General features: G+C 41.8%; 3 protein-coding genes across 9 annotated transcripts in view; 1 reads left to right on the forward strand and 2 right to left on the reverse strand.

Moving 5' to 3' along the window:
- Positions 1–17126, reverse strand: part of POLR2K (RNA polymerase II, I and III subunit K) — a 245521-nt gene that overhangs the window by 98110 nt on the left and 130285 nt on the right. The gene's annotated exons all lie outside the window — the stretch shown is intronic.
- COX6C (cytochrome c oxidase subunit 6C) lies at positions 4889–12173 on the forward strand. 3 transcript variants are annotated; one of them, XM_081874903.1, is made up of 4 exons: positions 4897–5014; positions 7124–7295; positions 11040–11167; positions 11287–12173. In XM_081874903.1, exons 2-4 carry the CDS (start codon positions 7289–7291, stop codon positions 11404–11406), a joined length of 255 nt encoding a protein of 84 aa, XP_081731029.1. In that variant the 5' UTR covers positions 4897–5014; positions 7124–7288; the 3' UTR covers positions 11407–12173. The 3 variants fall into 3 exon arrangements, with proteins under 3 accessions (XP_081731030.1, XP_081731031.1, XP_081731029.1); XM_081874904.1 differs by lacking the exon at positions 7124–7295 and having other exon boundaries at positions 4889–5014; XM_081874905.1 differs by lacking the exon at positions 7124–7295 and having other exon boundaries at positions 4894–5007.
- VPS13B (vacuolar protein sorting 13 homolog B) overlaps positions 14611–17126 on the reverse strand; it is a 357420-nt gene continuing 354904 nt past the window's right edge. For all 5 annotated transcript variants that reach the window (XM_081873883.1, XM_081873885.1, XM_081873882.1 and 2 more), the window contains exon 62: positions 14611–17111. In XM_081873883.1, the coding sequence (XP_081730009.1) occupies positions 16863–17111 (249 nt within the window). In that variant the 3' untranslated portion in view covers positions 14611–16862. The remainder of the gene's footprint in view (positions 17112–17126) is intronic.

Genomic DNA, 17126 nt, shown 5'->3' on the forward strand with positions numbered 1-17126 from the left:
ATCCAAACTCCTCTTCTTCTTATATTTGCCCCTTCCACTTCCTAGCTATCATAATTTGTGCAGCTATCAATAAATTTGTGCGCAAGTGTTTACCTTTTCTCCAAACTGAAAAGTGCCAAATGTTGTAACCTTTCATTAAAAGAGTTTTGCTCCATCCCCTTGACCATTTTCGTTGCTCTTTTCTGAACCGTTTCCAGCTCCACAATACAGTGGAACTTTGGTTCTCAAATTTAATCCGTTTCAGGAGTCCGAAACGGTTCGAAAATCAAGGTGTGGCTTCCGATTGGCTGCAGGAGCTTCCTGCACTCAAGCGGAAGCCGTGTCAGACGTTTGGCTTCCGGAAAACGTTTGCAAACCAGGACACTGACTTCTGGGTTTGTGGCATTCGGGAACCAATTTGTTCGGGAGCCAGGCTGTTTCACTAACTACCAAGGTACCACTGTATTCCTTTTGAAGTGGGGTGAGGTGAGCAGAGCTGTATACAGTATTTCAAATGCAGTCCCACCATAGATTTATATAGTGGAGTTATTATATTGGCACTTTTATTTTTAGTCCCTTTCCAAATGATCCCTAGCACGGATTAAATGCTTCTGCAGCTGCAATAACAGAATGCAGTTCTAACAAGCTTTTCAGTTTCTCTGATGCAACGTTAAGCCCATTTTAGAATGTTATATTAACAGAAAGCTAATAAGCTAGCATGTGGCTTGTTTGGTGTTTACATTGTTTATTAGAACTAATCCCCCCCCCCCAATATCTGGTACTTTCAAACATGGTGGGAGAGGGAGGCAAAAAGCCTGCTCTCCCCCCTTCCTCCCATGACTGCCTCTTGAGGTAGCTCAGTCATATCCAAAGCTATATAGGCTGCCATGACACCTCCTTGGGACCCTCTGCCCCCAGACAGGAGTGATTTTTGGGTGTCCAAGGTAAATTATTAACAGGGAAGCCAAGATGGCATCCAGCTAAGAGTTTAGTGCATGATCAGGGAGAAATAAGGATCCTAACCTCGTTGCTATTTACACAAAGTTCAACAATGTAATCTTCAAGTAATATATTGGGGTGTGGAAATAAACATTGTTCTTTATCCCTTTGTTTAAAAAAAGCTGGTTAGAAATTCAGAAATCTTTTTAAAACTCATGCTTTGTTCTTGTCATTTCACTGTTAAACTCCACCATTCATTCTTCACTATGCTTGGTAGGGTTGCAGAAGAACACAAAGCTTCTTCTATCACATGTGGGCTCGTGAGGTAATCTTTAAATTCTTGGATTAGACGTATCAAGCAATCAACAAAAGAAGAGGCCAAACCATTTGCCCAGTTCCTAGGCCATCTCAACTGGGCATCTTCCCAGAAGAGCTAAAAGATCTGCTTTATACAGATCTTTATCACATTGGCTCATCCTTGCTGCACATTTGGAAATTTCTGAGGCACTGGAAAGGCATGGCACTTTCCCTTTACATTTATGCTATCAACGCTATCTAGGAGTCCCCCCTTCAAATGGAAAAACTGACTCACAAAGTACGCTCATCCAGAGATTTGGCCAACCAGATCCTTTTTAAATGCAAAATGGCACCCTTTCATTTATTCTGTAAATGGAGAACCTTCTGTTAGGTAGGCCTAAATCATTCTAGTCTGATCTTATGTAAAAACATACCACAGTAGTATGCTTTGAAGCTTACACACCTGGCAAACCTTGTATTTTCTAACCCTATAAACACTTTTTTAAAGCTGTTCTCATTCACTCTTCTTTTATAATGTTGTTAAAATGGGGAGGGGGGAGGGACACCCCCACTATTAATAAAAACATATATTTGGGGGAAACTGGGATAGATCAGGGAGCACACAGCCCTCAAATAATTAAACCGAGTGAAAGTAAAACTTCATTAAGCAATCCGCTGTTGCTGCCAGAGCAGGATGCAGAGGTTGAGAAGGAGGCTGGAGAGTGCTTTCTACGTGGAAAAATAAGGGCGGGGGGGGGGGGGCTAGACAAGGGCCCAATACTGGATCAGTACAGCATAAGAGTGCTGAGCCTCTGAGGCAGGGATGGTAGACGTGGGGCCTTCCAGATGTTGGACTCTTCTAATCTCTGGCTGTTGGCCATGCTAGCTGGGGCTGATGAGAGCTGTAGTCTAACAATTGAAGGGCCAAAAGTTTACCATCTTTGCTCTAAAAGCTGTGCTGGCTGGAGCTGATGGGAGTTGTAGCTGAAAACATCTGGTGGGCATCAGGTTGGCATTGGCTAACCTAAGAAGATGAAAAGCATTTTTTTTTAAACAAAGGATTTTCTTCTGGGAGGGGGATAGCCTTGACTCTTGTTTTTCTGGTGCCCTGTGTAAAAGTAAAAAACACATCATGCCAAGCCAGTCTCCCACTCCCAGTTGACCAAATTTGGGGATGGTTGGGAAGAGTTGTTACACCCACAGCTCAGTGGGGCTCAGTGGGTGGCCATGGGGACACCAGGTGATATAGCATTCAATAGTAACAGCAGCAACAACAATGATCCACCTAATTTCTGTGATTGTTAAATTGTTTAAAACTGTTTTTAATATCGTGTTTCACTTGATGTAACCTGCCCCTTCACCTTAGGGTAAAGCTTGGGGGATGATAATCATCATCATCAGTGCTTTTTTCTGGGGGTCCTTAAGGGTACACAGTACCAGCACCTTTCCTCCCCAAATGTTAAAAATGTGGCACTTACTGTAACAATTTCATGGTGAGTACCGGCACCTTTTTTTCTTAAAAAAGCAATAACAACAACAACAACAACAACAACAATAATTTTGTTTTAAAACCATATAAACATAACCCAAAAGAGTATGATCTAAAATAATGATGGCAAGCAACTTACATGTTTCTTGAGCACTCATCATTAATTTATTGCCATGGTAAATTAACCCCAAACAGGTCCATTAAGTTGAACAAGTCAATGTAAACATCGGATATGAAGAAATGCAGGCTTCTTATTGTTTGCCAAACTACTAAGATCATCTCTTTCTCTAGGTTCTTAAGTACTGTGGTGCTTTACCCCTATTTTTAAAAAGTGCTGGCATTGTAAATTTGTGCTCACGCCACCTTCACAAATCTTTTTCAAGCCGGTGATTAAAAATCCAATTTAACAATAACTAATGCTTTCAATGGCTGTGGGAATTGTTGGTAACCTTCAACACATTGATTTGTCTCCAGTTGGCCCCAAAGTTACAAAAGCTGTTCCTGCATTTCTTGTTTGTATCTATCGTCATACGATTACCCCAAAATTAAAGCATGCAGTACTTGAAACAACTTCAAAGGCTAAGCTTGCCCTTCTACTAGCTCAGCCTTTTTATTGGTTCATGTTTTCCATTTGGCTTCAACATCTTGTTCTTGCCGATGCCTTTCTAGAATTTCATTTATATATATTACAGCTCGGGTTGGTGAGACAAGCTAATTAATACCGGGATGGGAGGCTATGAATTGTAGCAATTGCATACCTTCTGCTTGGGGGTGGGAATTGGAGGCCGCCACAATTTTTTCCATTATGTATAGATAGCGTACCATGCTGAACATGGCCAAATGTGCTTTGCGAAAATGTGCACCAAATTCATTTAATCAAAATACGTTTAAGTGGGATTGTTTACGCTGCTATCTATTGCCAGTTCTGTTAATCACTAAGCTCAAACATGTCAACGCAGAAGAAACATGAGATCCCCTATTTCTTAATTAGATTCTTTTCTAACGAAACAATAAAGTAGAAACAGGCCATTTTGCAATGAAAACACTGATGCCAAGTATAGTCTAAGCTTTAAAAAGCTTGATTCACGGGAGGTTTGTAAATTGGAACCTTGTCTAGATTTAGATAAGAGTTATCTAAATCTTAAAACCGAACCATGGCACCGGGGGTGCTTTCAGACTGTCTCACTTTTGCACATCCAGGTACATGCTGTATGCACAATAAGAGTGCATCTTCATAATCTACCACAAAGTGGGCAGCCTGCAATAAATGGGAACAGCTAAATAGTGCTTTTGTGCAATTGCTTCAAGGGGGGGGGAGAAAATGAGCTTTATGCGGTTAAAAAATAAGAGGATAGCAACCATGTGATGGCCGTATCGTATAACCTCTGCACAAATGTTGTGTAAACAAATCAGGAGGTTTGTGCAATATACTATTAGTCTAGCAGTGACCCAAAAATGTTGTGGATATAGCACACAGGTTTAGTAAGAGAAACAATTAACTGGTATCACTGGAAAATAAGAAGAATCACACAAATGTGAGATGGCAGATTTGTAGTGTGCTGTTACTAGAACTGTATTACTGCATAGTATTTGTGGTGTTGAATCAACAAATCTTAACAGATATGTCTCTAACTTTGATACAATTTTGATAATTTTATTTAATGGCCACTTTAACATCCCAGATTCATAATGGTGGTATACTGTCTTGGGCCTGACATCTGTTGGTCCTAAAGCAAGAGTTGGCCTCAAACAGTAAGAAGAAGAAATCTGATTTTGATTGCGACACATTCACAGCTAGATTTATTTTTCAATTTAATATGAAGCAGTGGCTATTATAACAAACATGATGGAAGAGTTGCTAGCCCAAGTCTTTCTGGGTCCGTGTGTGTGGCTATTACCCAGAAGGCTGGGGGTTGGAATAGATGAGCCCGGGGAATCCCTTCCACCGCCGCACTTCTACGCGTCTGTGATTATTATTATTATTTATTTCATTTCTATGCCTTAATTTTTTTTGTTTAAAAAAAACAACTCAACCTGGTTTACAACACATTAAAACATCAAATAAAACAACCCAGAACAAAACATTACTGAAGGAAGTCAAATATAAACACGCAGAATCAGACTGCAGGAGGAGAAACCTCCGCGCGTTCCGCGCCCTATTAAATTTGACCCGAGCTCCTTCCCGTAGCCGTCGATCGCAACGCGCGTGCGCAGGCGGGAGCTGCGGTTCGGAAGGTGAACGAGGAAGGACAGCGCAGGATACTTGCGTCTGCGAGGAGGACCTTGCGGTTCCAGAGCTTTCTGTGAGACGTGAGTGCTTTGCAGGGGGTTGGTTGGTGGGCCCGCCCGTGCCTGTTCCCTCAGCCCTCCCCTCCCTCCCCCTCCGGCGCGTTCCTGGTGTGACCGGGGGGGGGCGGAGGACTCGGCTGGCTTGGATTCGGAGGAGGGGAAGAGACGAAGAAGCGCCTGAGGGGGAGGCCTGGGCCTTGGTCCTTGGCTCCCCTGCGGCCAGGCCCGTCTCCTGCTTGCGAGGGCAGCTGCGCCCACCCCGCCCGCCCGCCACTGGGCACGGAAGCTGCCCCTGGCCCGGGCAGGAGTTGTTCGGCGCCCTCCCACTTCCTTGCAAAGGACGTGCGGGAGTCGCGTCAGTGGTGAAACTGCTCGAAATTAGGCAGGCTCCTCAGGTGCACGGAAGGCGAGCTGCTTGGCTACCAGACGCCCAGGCGGGGCAGAGCCTCTCAAGGCCTTCGGGGACTTAATTTCTCGCCTGAACAGGCGCGCGCGCACTTGCGCTTAGGGGGCCCAAGGCGAGAAATCGGCTCCTCGTCGCTTTGGTTCCCCTCTCCCATACATGGTTGCAGCAGGTGTGTGCATGGAGAGACCATGGTACATTTTTAAAAACAAAGAGGAGGCTGCAGGCCTTCATGGTGTGTGTGTGTGTATGTGTATGTGTATGTATATGTGTGTGTGTGTGTGTGTGTGTGTATATATATATATGTACAGTGGTACCTTGGGTTACATATGCTTCAGGTTACATACACTTTAGGTTACAGACTCCACTAACCCAGAAACATTACCTCGGGTTAAGAACTTTGCTTCAGGATGAGAACAGAAATCGTGCTCTGGCAGCGCAGTGGCAGCAGGAGGCCCCATTAGCTAAAGTGGTGCTTCAGGTTAAGAACAGTTTCAGGTTAAGAATGGACCTCCAGAATGAATTAAGCATACTTAACCTGAGGTACCACTGTATATGTATGTATCACGCCCTCACAATTCTTGTAGCCTAGGAAAACGCTGAAAGCTGTAGGAGTAAATTCTTAGTTGTTGTCTCCTGGAACATGGGCACTTGCGGTCGCAAATCCCTTTAACAAAATTGTGAATGGAAAAGAATTGTGTTGAGCTGTGCTGGTTCTCAAAAGCATGAAACTAAACTTTGAGTAGCTAAGTGGTAGTTTGTCAGGGCCCTCCGTTTTTTTAGGCTTGTGCGTAAAACTGAGTATATCTATATACTGTATTTTTTGCTCTGTAAGACTCACCTTTTCCCTCCTAAAAAGTAAGGGGAAATGTGTGTGCGTCTTATGGAGCAAATGCAGGCTGCACAGCTATCACAGAACCCAGAACAGCAAGAGGGATTGCTGCTTTCGCTGCGCAGCGATCCCTCTTGCTCTTCTGGCTTCTGAGATTCAGAATTTTTTTTTTTCTTGTTTTCCTCCTCCAAAAACTAGGTGCGTCTTGTGGTCTGGTGCACCTTATAGAGCGAAAAATACGGTAAATTGTCCATACAGTGTGGTAGATAGCGTTGGGAGACTTGATTTTAGTACTACCCTGAGCCGCAAAGTTTACTGGGTGACCTTGGTCCCAGTCTTTTTAAGTTAGCCCAACTTATTTCCTAGAGTGAATATTGAGGATAAAGAGGAGTGGGACCATGTACACCACATTGAATGAAACAGGAAGAGCAGGTTAAAATTGTACTTAAGAGCCTGCTGGATCAGGCCACTGGCCTATTTCAGTATCCCATTCTCAGTGTCACCAACATTATGCCTATGAGAAGCACTCTCATCCCTCAGTTTCCTGAGAGCCCTTACCTTTATGAACTTCCCTAATCCTCATTTAAATCCATCCAAGTTGATGGCCATCACTACCTCCTGTGGGAGCGAATTCCACAGTTTCACTGTGTGCTGTGTGAAGTACTTCCCTTTATCTGCCCTGAATCCTCCATTCATCCTCATTGAATATGCATGATTTTTTGTGTTATATGAGAGAGAAACCTTTCTCTATCCACTGTTTTCATTAGTCATACCACCTCTCGTGCACCTCTCGTGCACATTTTCTCTAAACTAAAAAGCCACCAAGGCTGCAACTACTTTCAGGTTCTCAGGTTGATGCTATCCAGACCTGGTTATTAGTCAGTATTATTATTAGGCCTAGAACTTCATCCCTCATCACTACTATATGCCTCGGTTCCTCATACTTCCTTCCTGCAAAAATTACCTGAGGAACAGAGATCTGCCCTATATCTTCTGCTGTGAAGACATTCCACTTCTCTGCACTCTCATCCTCCTTTAGCATACCTTTGGCTCAGTTGTCATGCAAGGTACCAACTGCCTCTCTAGCCACCCTTCTGCTACAGTCATATTTAAGTAATTTTAACTTTCAAGCATGTTGAAGTGGTATGACCTTGATTCTGCCTTTCAACTTCCTTTTTACCACACCTCTCATTTTTGGGAAGTTTCCTCTGCTGAAGTCTGATGTGGCCATGTTGGATTTTCTTGGCCATGTCCATGTATATTTAATTTAATGGTACTATGGCCACTGCTCCCAATTGGTTGGACAACAGTTACATCTTGCACCAGGTCCTGGGTGCCACTTAAGATGAAGTCAAGGATTGGTCAGTTCCATGAACAAGTCTTCTAGGGCACAATTGTGTAATATGATCATGTGATAGTTAGGATGCAGTTATATGTGAGGGCGTCGGATACATCAGATCTATTCCTCTGATGTCAGAAGTTGGAGTTTGCCTCCCAGCCACCTTTGGCTCTTCCAAAGTCCTGGCCCAACTATTGTCAAAGCTGTGACATCAGAAGAGCTAAAAATGGGGCATTCCAGCAAGTGGCTTCAATCTGCAGCCCAGCGAGAAACTTAGAGATGCTTTTGAGTGTGACTAAATCTCTCCCTCTGCTTTCCCTACCACTGTTTTTAATGGGAGTGGAAACTTAAGCGTAAAAGGAAAAAAGTTAAAACAGAAAATGGACCATTCTCCCACCCTGCCAGCATAAGCCTGGCAGAGCATAGGGTAAAGGTTTTCAATGGTTTTTCCATTGAAAAAATGTTTTGTTGGCACCATTGTTATCAAATGCAAAGACCTGCAGATGATGCAGCTTGATATCTCTGGCATGGAGGAGTCTTTAAACATAGCTAGCTTCATTGAGGTAAGCTGATCTGTAGTAGCTGAAAGAACTTGGCAAAAACCTGATCGTGTTTTACATGGGTTCTTGTTGGAGGCTGGGTTGGTGCTCAGTTACCAAAGACCAATGGGGCATGTCTAAGTTCTTTCAACCATTGAGAATCTTATTTATTGGGCAAAAATGTGTGGATAAAAATAAGTAAATATTATGTGAATTAGAGGTGTTGGAAGAGGTTTTGTTTGCTTACTTAAATGTAGAGCTCATCAGGTTCCATATTTACGGATATAGCCCACTGGATAGTTTTGTATCTGATTGGCTGAAGCCAAACTCACCTGTAGTCTGTCATTGGCTAAGCTGCTGTGATGCTATCAAATGTTTGCAAACATTCCTTTCACCTACTCAGAGGAAAGCTATTATCAGTGGAATATTGATCCACTGTGAACCATGAGTGAGTCAAGTAGAAAAGTCAAGACTGGCAAAAGAAACTTGCATGGGCCCCAAAAGTAGGAGAGGAAAGAGCTCTTTGTTAGCATCCAAGACATTAGGTTTACATTATTCAGAGTTGGCAGCTCTGAGGTGTGACTGCTCCTCACGTTGGCGCATCACTCCTAGCAGTGTTAGAAACTGCCTACACGGCTTGTGGAACCTGGGTTACAGGTGCAAAAACAATGGCTAATCACCCTTCCCCTCAATGCAACAACACTTTCTATTTATTTTTTCATAGAGAATTTATTTGGTCTTTTTTTGTAATTTGTGGTGTTTGGAGGGTTATAACCAGCCACAGCAAAACAAGTCACACAGAGGTTAACAGTGAGACTTAAGTTTAGACATGTATAGGACAGTAACATAGTGTGGGGATTTGAACCCAGCTCTCCCAGGTCCTGGTCCTACAGACAATCTACCACACACACTTGCTCTCACTGGGTTGAAACTCTTATTTTTCAGTTTGCAAAGCCACAGTTTCTGTGATAGATGGAGCTACCAGTGAGGGACATTTTCTCAATTCGTGCTCATGTAATGTGATTATTTTCAAAGTTCTAATGTTTTAATTTCTGTAAAGCACTTCCCTGTAAATGGTACAGGAGCACTCATGCAAATCTTTAAAAAGTAGGTGATGCTCCACTCTTTCAAGACCATTAGTTTCTTTGTTGGTTTGCCCCCATCCCAAATTACCATTGCAGCTGTAGTGTATGAACTGAGTGTGGATAAGAGGAAGTCTGTGGGGAATGTTTGCACTTAAAAAGAAAAAAAGAGATAACCGTTCCATATTGATAACTAGGATTTACTGGCATCACTTGCACTTAAAAGTTCATACAAATGGACCTCACTTCCGTTTCTAAAAGATTCTAATTTATACAATTTGCACCAATTTATCTGTTTTTCTGTGACCAGAGGCAAAACAGCTGGATCTCTCCTGCTGTTCCTCCCCCCAATTGCTTATCTGTTTGTTTGCAAACCACAACTTTCTAGCACATCAAAAGGCTTCCTGGGGATCAGGCAGAAAGGGAAAACTGATGTTGTGGTTCTCCTGCACAGCCGGTCATAAACTATGTGACTGGAAATCTAAACTTGGTCACTAGGTGGTGCTCCTGTGTCACAGAAAACAGCTGGCGAGTGGTTAATTTCGAGTGCTGCTCTCAGGTGTTACGTTTCCATATGATACAGCATGTACAATATTGTAAGAAAATGTGTCCAGAATTAGGATACTGAAGGCACCTTTAGCAACAGAGCATAAAATACAGTCGTACCTTGGAAGTCAAACGGAATCTGTTCTGGAAGTCTGTTCGACTTCCAAAATGTTTGGAAACCAAAGCGTTGGTTCTGATTGACTCCAGGAAGCTCCTGTAGTCAATTGGAAGCTGTGGAAGCCCCGTCAGACGTTCAGCTTCCAAAAATAATTCACAAACCGGAACAGTCACTTCCAGGTTTGCAGCGTTTGGGAGCCAAAATGTTCAAGAACTAAGCTGTTTGAAAGCCAAGGTATGTGTAATGTCTTTGGGGGGTGGAACCAGATGCAAAATGATGGTTAAACAGGGCAGACACGGTAACTTTTTGTCCTCTATGAACCATAACTGGGATAGCTTGTATATAGCCAGCTCCATCAGGCCTCCTCCCTCAACTCTCATTTGGAAGCAGCCATTCTATTAGTGGGAGAGATGGGAAGCAGAGCACTCCCATAAGCTCTGCTGTGATTGGCCAGCTCTGTTAGGCTGCCTCTCTCAACTGTTACTTACGTGGGAAGGCACTCCATCAGACTGCCTCTGGGGGAGAGGTAGGAAACGCAGTTTGTTCCATCAGTTTGGTCAAAAGCTTAGCTCCATCAGGCACCTCCTACCCGAATGGAGCCTAGTGGTCACTATAACAACAAATGTTTAATAATTGGTGCCTGAATTTGAGTTCCTTCTGTCACTGTCCCTTTCCCCTTGTATATTGTGTTTTTTTACATTGCAAGCCTGTGGTCATGGAGTGTCTTATTTTAACTGACTGTATGTAAGCCACTCTGGGAGTCTTTTTGGCTGAAAAGGGTTATAAATCCTATAAATAAATAAAAAAGGCTGCTTAATCGCCCTTGGTCTTCCCCCTGCTCCACACACCCATTTGTTCCTATTGTGTGGGCGAATGATGCCTTGCATCCAAAAGTGTAAGGCTAAAATTAAGTCTACAAGTAAGACATATTATTGAAGTGATAAAGGTTGTAGAGCTTCTATGCATGCCTCATTAGATATTTATTGAAAATCTAAGAAACAGGAATTTCTGAGTAATTTGGGGAGCTATATAAGTTACTTCCTTGCCTATGAAGCTTGGCTCAGCTGCATAGGGTTTAGAGATTTGAATAACCACATCTTTGTTGCTGCTTCTTTTCACTGTTGGTCGTAGAGATGCTTTTGTGACAGCACGCCCTTGCTAAATTTTCTTTGATTTGCCTTTTTTAGGAGAAAACATCACCATGTCTGCTGCTTTGCTACCCAAGCCCCAGATGAGAGGCCTCCTGGCCAGTCGTCTAAGAAAACACATTGTAGTGGCTTTCCTTTTTTCGATGGGATGTGCAGCTGGATACAAGGTCAGAATGTGGTGCATTAAGAAGTTAGTTTGTGAGTTAATTCTTTTATTAAGACTGTCTTAGTGAGAGGATGCAACTTTTTCCAGTAATAACTTGCGGTCTTGTCTCTTTCTCTTTAGTTTGGTGTGGCTGAACCAAGGAAAAGAGCATATGCTGAGTTCTATAAAACCTATGATGCCATGAAGGAGTTTGAGGCCATGAGAAAAGCTGGGGTGTTTGAAAGTGCACCACCCAAATGATCATGAGTAGGTATCTGAAAACTTTCCGTTGTCTAACCTTGGCAGAAGAATATTACTTTTTGACTAGGTATGGTGGATGTTTTGTCTTAGCTCTGTATCCACCAGACCCATCTTATGTACTTATTATCAATTGATAGCCCTGCAATGTTCTACTTTTTAGCTTTTGTGTTTGATTGCATCTCTATTAAAGACTTACTTATCTGAACCTATTTATTTATAGAAATATTTATATATTGTCTTTTCAGTCCCCATGATGGGGCCTGCTATCTTTCCCTGTCCCTTGGCCTAACCCCCTTACTTTTTAAAATATTTGATCTCTTTTTCTGGAATACCTATGCTGTATTGCTGCTTTTGCCTTCCTACCCACTTTTCAAAACCTGTTTTATTCAAAGCCCCCTAGTGGTAGAACTGTTAACCATGCCTGCAGTGAGGTGTTTATCTGCATATGTGTATTACACGTTTGTCTCTGTTCACATTGGTTTGTCCAACTTGGTCTGTAAACTCCTATATCTATTACACAATACTGGTTTTCATGGGGCGTAAATATATAGGTGAAAGCATCCTGTTGCTCATTTTAGACAAAAACCTTTGCATAAGTGGCCTTGAGATTAAAAACAGATTCATTTTATAACTTGTTGTTTCTTCCTTTTCAGACTCTCCGGATACCTGACAACTGAACACCACTGTTTCAGTGAACTATTCCTTGTGATCCACTTTGGTGTTGATCATGCTGTAACGTTGATCATTAAATTAAGTACTTCAGTTAAGTGATGTTTGGACTTATTTCAAACTGGATAGCGAGGAGGTAGTAATATCTGTTCCAGAATGCTTATGTACTATTGTCCGTCCCCCCCCCCCCTTATGTACTATTGTCCGTCCCCCCCCCTTATGTACTATTGTTGAGGTACTAGCTGCCAGTCATCATTTCAAGTTTTCTTAGAAAGCTTTTGGAGAATGATTGATGAATGAAAGGAAAAATCTGCTGGATTCTATGTTTGATTAATTACATCTTCCTTTCACTGAAACTGGGTAGGGAGATTGAGAACAAAAGCCTTCTATCTGGTTTATCCTGGTCTTTTGTTTATTAACACTTGTCTCTCTAAGGTGTGGGGAGTATGCGGCCTTCCAGATGTTGGACTTCAGCCAGCATCGTTGATAGGAAGATAGGAGCTGTAGTTCTGCAACTTTATAGGGCTGCAGGTCATTGTTGCTCTAAAGCAGTGGTGGCCAAACTTGGCCCTCCAGCTGTTTGGGGACTACAGTTCCCATTATCCCTGGCCACTGGTCCTGTTAGCTAGGGATAATGGGAGTTGTAGTCCAAAAACAGTGGAGGGTCAAGTTGGGCCACCACTGCTCTAAAGGAGCCAGGCAGGAAGAGAGGTCTAGGCTGGGCTGTGCTGGATGATTGCTAGGTCCATAATGGGCACACCTGCCTCTAAAAAAGCTGATTAAATACCCAATGGGTACTAGAACATGCTTCAGCAAAGATCAGTTAACAATTTGCCTTACGATAAGGGAGGATATATGTAGTTGTGTGATTAGTTGTGGATAAGGATGCACATTTGCAGACATAGCAGTATCTGTATTGTGCAGGCTTGACATCTGTTTTCACAGGCATGCCAGCCTTTATGTTCCCCCTAATATCTGTCTAGTTTGTACAACTAGCAGCCAACTTCTGTAATTGTATTTTCAGATATTCCCAGTAAGTCCTTAAAACATCTCATCGTGACTGGCTTAATGATCATTTAGCTTTCCTTAGGTCTTGCATTCTTGCTTGTTGCACACTCTTGAACTTTGTCCGCTAGTATCCTATAGTGTTGCTTCCAGCGGTACACAGCTCTCCAGCTGATGTTTAATGGAACAGTGTGTGAGTGAGTTTGTCCATTAGAGGTCTTCCAAATACTGATGTAAAAATGCCAGTAAAAATGTATTCCCTAATTTAAGGCAAGAGTCTAGTGCCTGGAAAGTCTGAAAGTCCCTTGTTACTGCAACTTTGTGTTTTGAATCAACGAAGAAGTTACTAAGTAGCTTACTAGAGTGAATGGTTTTGGAGAATGTGTATATATACAAAGTGTTGATGTTAATGGTCCATTTGAAGTAGATGTTTTGCTATCGGGATTTGAATTTACAAGCTTGAAAATACAATACAGATGGCTTAATTTGGCATCCTGCTTTATGTGAAGATTTTATAGCCAGCTCAAAAGATCACAAGCAGCAACCTTTTGATGGGTGATTGTGTTATTCATATAGATAAACTGCAGGACTAGGTTGAAACCATTAAAACTAATGAAGCTCTATTCTAAAGAGTAGTTTTGCCATCAGTGAGAGCATATGAGGTACTACTTTAAATTGGTCTACAGAGGATGGACCAAAATGCTTGCAGAACTATGGGGATTAATTTGTCGCTTCACTGAACACTTGGGGCAGCGTAGATAGATTTTGGAAAATGCCTTTAAAAGTTGTGTTTTGCTTCAGGGTTGTGCAGGGACCATGGAAAGGCACTATTCATTTAAACCAGCTTCTTGATATAAGGTGTAGCTGCAGCAAAATTATGCTGTCATCGTAAGCAAGGACTGCGTGTGTCAGTGAGCCAGCTAGCAGTAAGTCACTGTTAGTGAAGTTAACTCTTTATTAGAAGAAATAAGGCCTGCTCAGGAGCACCAGGCTTAATGAGCACAGCACCCTTCTCAGTAGGTCTTGCCTCTATGAGGCAGTTGTACAGACTGAAAGTCCACAGCTGACTTAAGTCTCCTCCTCTCCCAGGTTTCTGGTCCTGGGAGCCTAGTGGGGAGGGGAGCTTGTTGCAGCAGGAGGGGGAGACAGTATGGCTTATCTCTGCCTCTCCTTTATCCCGATTCTGCTTCTAGACTTCTCTCTGCCACAGCCTCTGCCTGCTCACTAAACTCTGTTACCTTTTCAGCTTCTGACACTGCCTCCCAGCAGTCTTCCTTGAGAGGTTGCCCTGTTGGTGCCTCCCACCATTCCTTTGTGTCTGCAGGAATTGGGCGACAACAGGAAAGGTGTTTTTGGAGAAAGGTGCTAAAATGATATTTGAATAGTTCAGTTCACTCATAGATGAGTCGTAAAGAGTCCTGTAAACCAATATGGTGGCTTGCCTGCCTGCCTGAGCTATCTGTGTGTGGGTCACAAAAATTGTTTTCCTTGAATAAATTTGTTCTAATATATGCAGTCAGCATGCAACACTGGCAATATAACTCTTTATTTCCCATAAAAGATTCAAGAATAAAATGTATACATTTTCAAAGGTAAACAATGACCAGTTTGACAAGTCAACATATGAGATGTTAACAATGGCTGTGTTCACTTCACACTCATCGTGATCAATAAATAAGAAAAATGGCTTCCAGAAGTAACTCATAGCAAAGTGGGTTACAAGAGAAGCATTTAAATCAAAATGTTCTTGTAGTTTGTACCAAGAATGCAAAGGAGATGTCAACAACAACAAAAATAGATCATTATTACGGTAGTGACTTGGTTTCATTTCAGTTCCTGTCTTGGGCATAGTTTTGAAGTATAGGAAGAATCTCCACAGAATAATGTTGAGTTCTTGCCCTGAGAGGTTGAGCCAGGAGTATCATTTGGAACAAAAGTTTTGAAGCAGAAACAGATAATAGCCAAGAACCCACATTAAATAGATTTTCTCAAACCTAAGACTGCTGATCCCATTGCAATCCAGAAATATAATAGCTCTTATGGCAACAGTGATTTTTCTAAAATAAAAGAGGAAAACAGAATTTGAATCGCCTATAACAAAACTCATTCAAAACACTAAAATCCTAAATGGGCAAGGAGAACTCCACAGACGATCAAATGGGAGCTCCTTTAAGGGTGTGAGAGGTCATCAAATCAGGCTAAATGTAAATGTAAATGTGATGTGACTCATAGCCCCAATATGGGATTGAGTCCCATCAGTCATAATTTTATTTGTTCTCTATGCAGTGATTTAGATAAGGCTTCAAGTACTCAGTAACATATTTGTCTTTGTATTGGAAGGGGTGGGAAATGTGACTTCTCAAACACAATAGGGACAGCATTAGGAGCAGAACCCCAAACTACTGGAATTTAGTTTTATGGTTTAACAAGTCCTTCCCAATTAAAGTGAGTTTTTCAGTGTAGAAAGTGGTGACAAAGATGTTGAAAGGAATGATCTATTTGCTTCCAGATTGTTCCATTCCTAGATCGTTTTAGTACAAGATTCATCTATCTTCATTAAATCGTATCCACAGAGATAGAGTAAAACTAACATTTGTTAGTTTTAAATCTCCATTTCTTAACCTTTAAATATTGGATAGGTAAGTTTTAGACCAAGAACAAAATATTCAAATTACATAAACTCTTTGAAGAGCACAGATATAGGCCTCAGGATTAGTTAATGCATACAATTAGCATTTAGGTTGAAATGTGTAACAAGACTGACAGAACAACTCTAAACAATATCCTTGGCAGTAAATCATACTACTTACAGTGGGACTGACCTCTGAGTAATACAGCTTGGATTGGAGACTGAGTTTTGTCTAGGTTTTTTTTTTGGTACACTTGACTGAACACCACTCCTAAAATTGATACAATGCATATTACTGGTCCCGCAATAATAAGAGATGACGTACCTTGCATAATTATGTATTGCCCAACAATCCACAACATCATATACATTCAAAAGTCTTAAGAAAAATCTGACTGGGGAATAAGAGTACTACAGACAGGAAGTTTCAAAAATAAATTAATGCTGTAGTTACCATTTTGCTCTCCAAACTACACAAAGGCACTAGTTTATATTAAGGACTAAAGTCCTGCAGAATTTCAGTCAAATAAAGAAGGCTATTATAAGGTTAGAGCAGTGCTAAAACCCAGCTGTCACTAGTAACTTAAAACAGCCACTTCAGTGCTTTCAGTTGGAGTGGGAGGAAATGTTTTGCTATTGGATGGAAAACTTAGGGTAAAAGTTTCAGCCCTGAGCTAGTTTTTACAGCTGAGTTATAAACTCTGCTTATAATAGAAACTGGCAGACCCTAAAATAGGACACAGAGAACACGGATATTCTTTCTGGGACAAGAGCACTGCAACATGCAGAGTTTTGCTTACCCTTGCCTGTCTGATTTCCACTTAAAAGAATGGACTGAATGTGTTCACTGTCATTCTATAGGGCTGCTACATTTCCCTTTACTAGACAGCTTAGCTTATAACAAGGTTTGCATCACTAATATTTCCTGAATTTTTGCCTCATGCGCAGAGATTGAGAATCAGCACATTTCATATAGGCTGGGCAAAAAATAAGAATATTGGGGGTTTGTTTGTTTTTTAAGTGCTACTTTACTACACCAGCCCACAAAGTTTAAACACATGTGTTTGACACAATGTGAAATTAAAAGTTCACATTAGGCAACTGCATAGATGTTACTTTAAAAATTGAAAACAAGTCTTGCCACTGGGTGTTCTCAATTAAACCCCTTTCTCAAGGCTTTATTTTTTACCATAGTAAATTTACTGATGAATACTTGGGCAAAAACAGGATCAACAAGGTACTGGTAAGTCTTAACTGTTGTAGGAATGGGTTCGGCAGCTACCACTTGTGCTGTGGTTTGCGCAGATAAAGTGCTGGGAACAAAGTGATAGGATGATTTTGTGATGTAGTCCAAAAGTCTGTTGTACTGCTGTTCAGACAATCTCTCTCTTACTCCATCTGCCTGAAATGAGACAAC

The sequence above is a fragment of the Podarcis erhardii genome (assembly GCF_964252035.2).
Source record: "Podarcis erhardii genome assembly, chromosome: 8".
Taxonomy (NCBI): domain Eukaryota; kingdom Metazoa; phylum Chordata; class Lepidosauria; order Squamata; family Lacertidae; genus Podarcis; species Podarcis erhardii.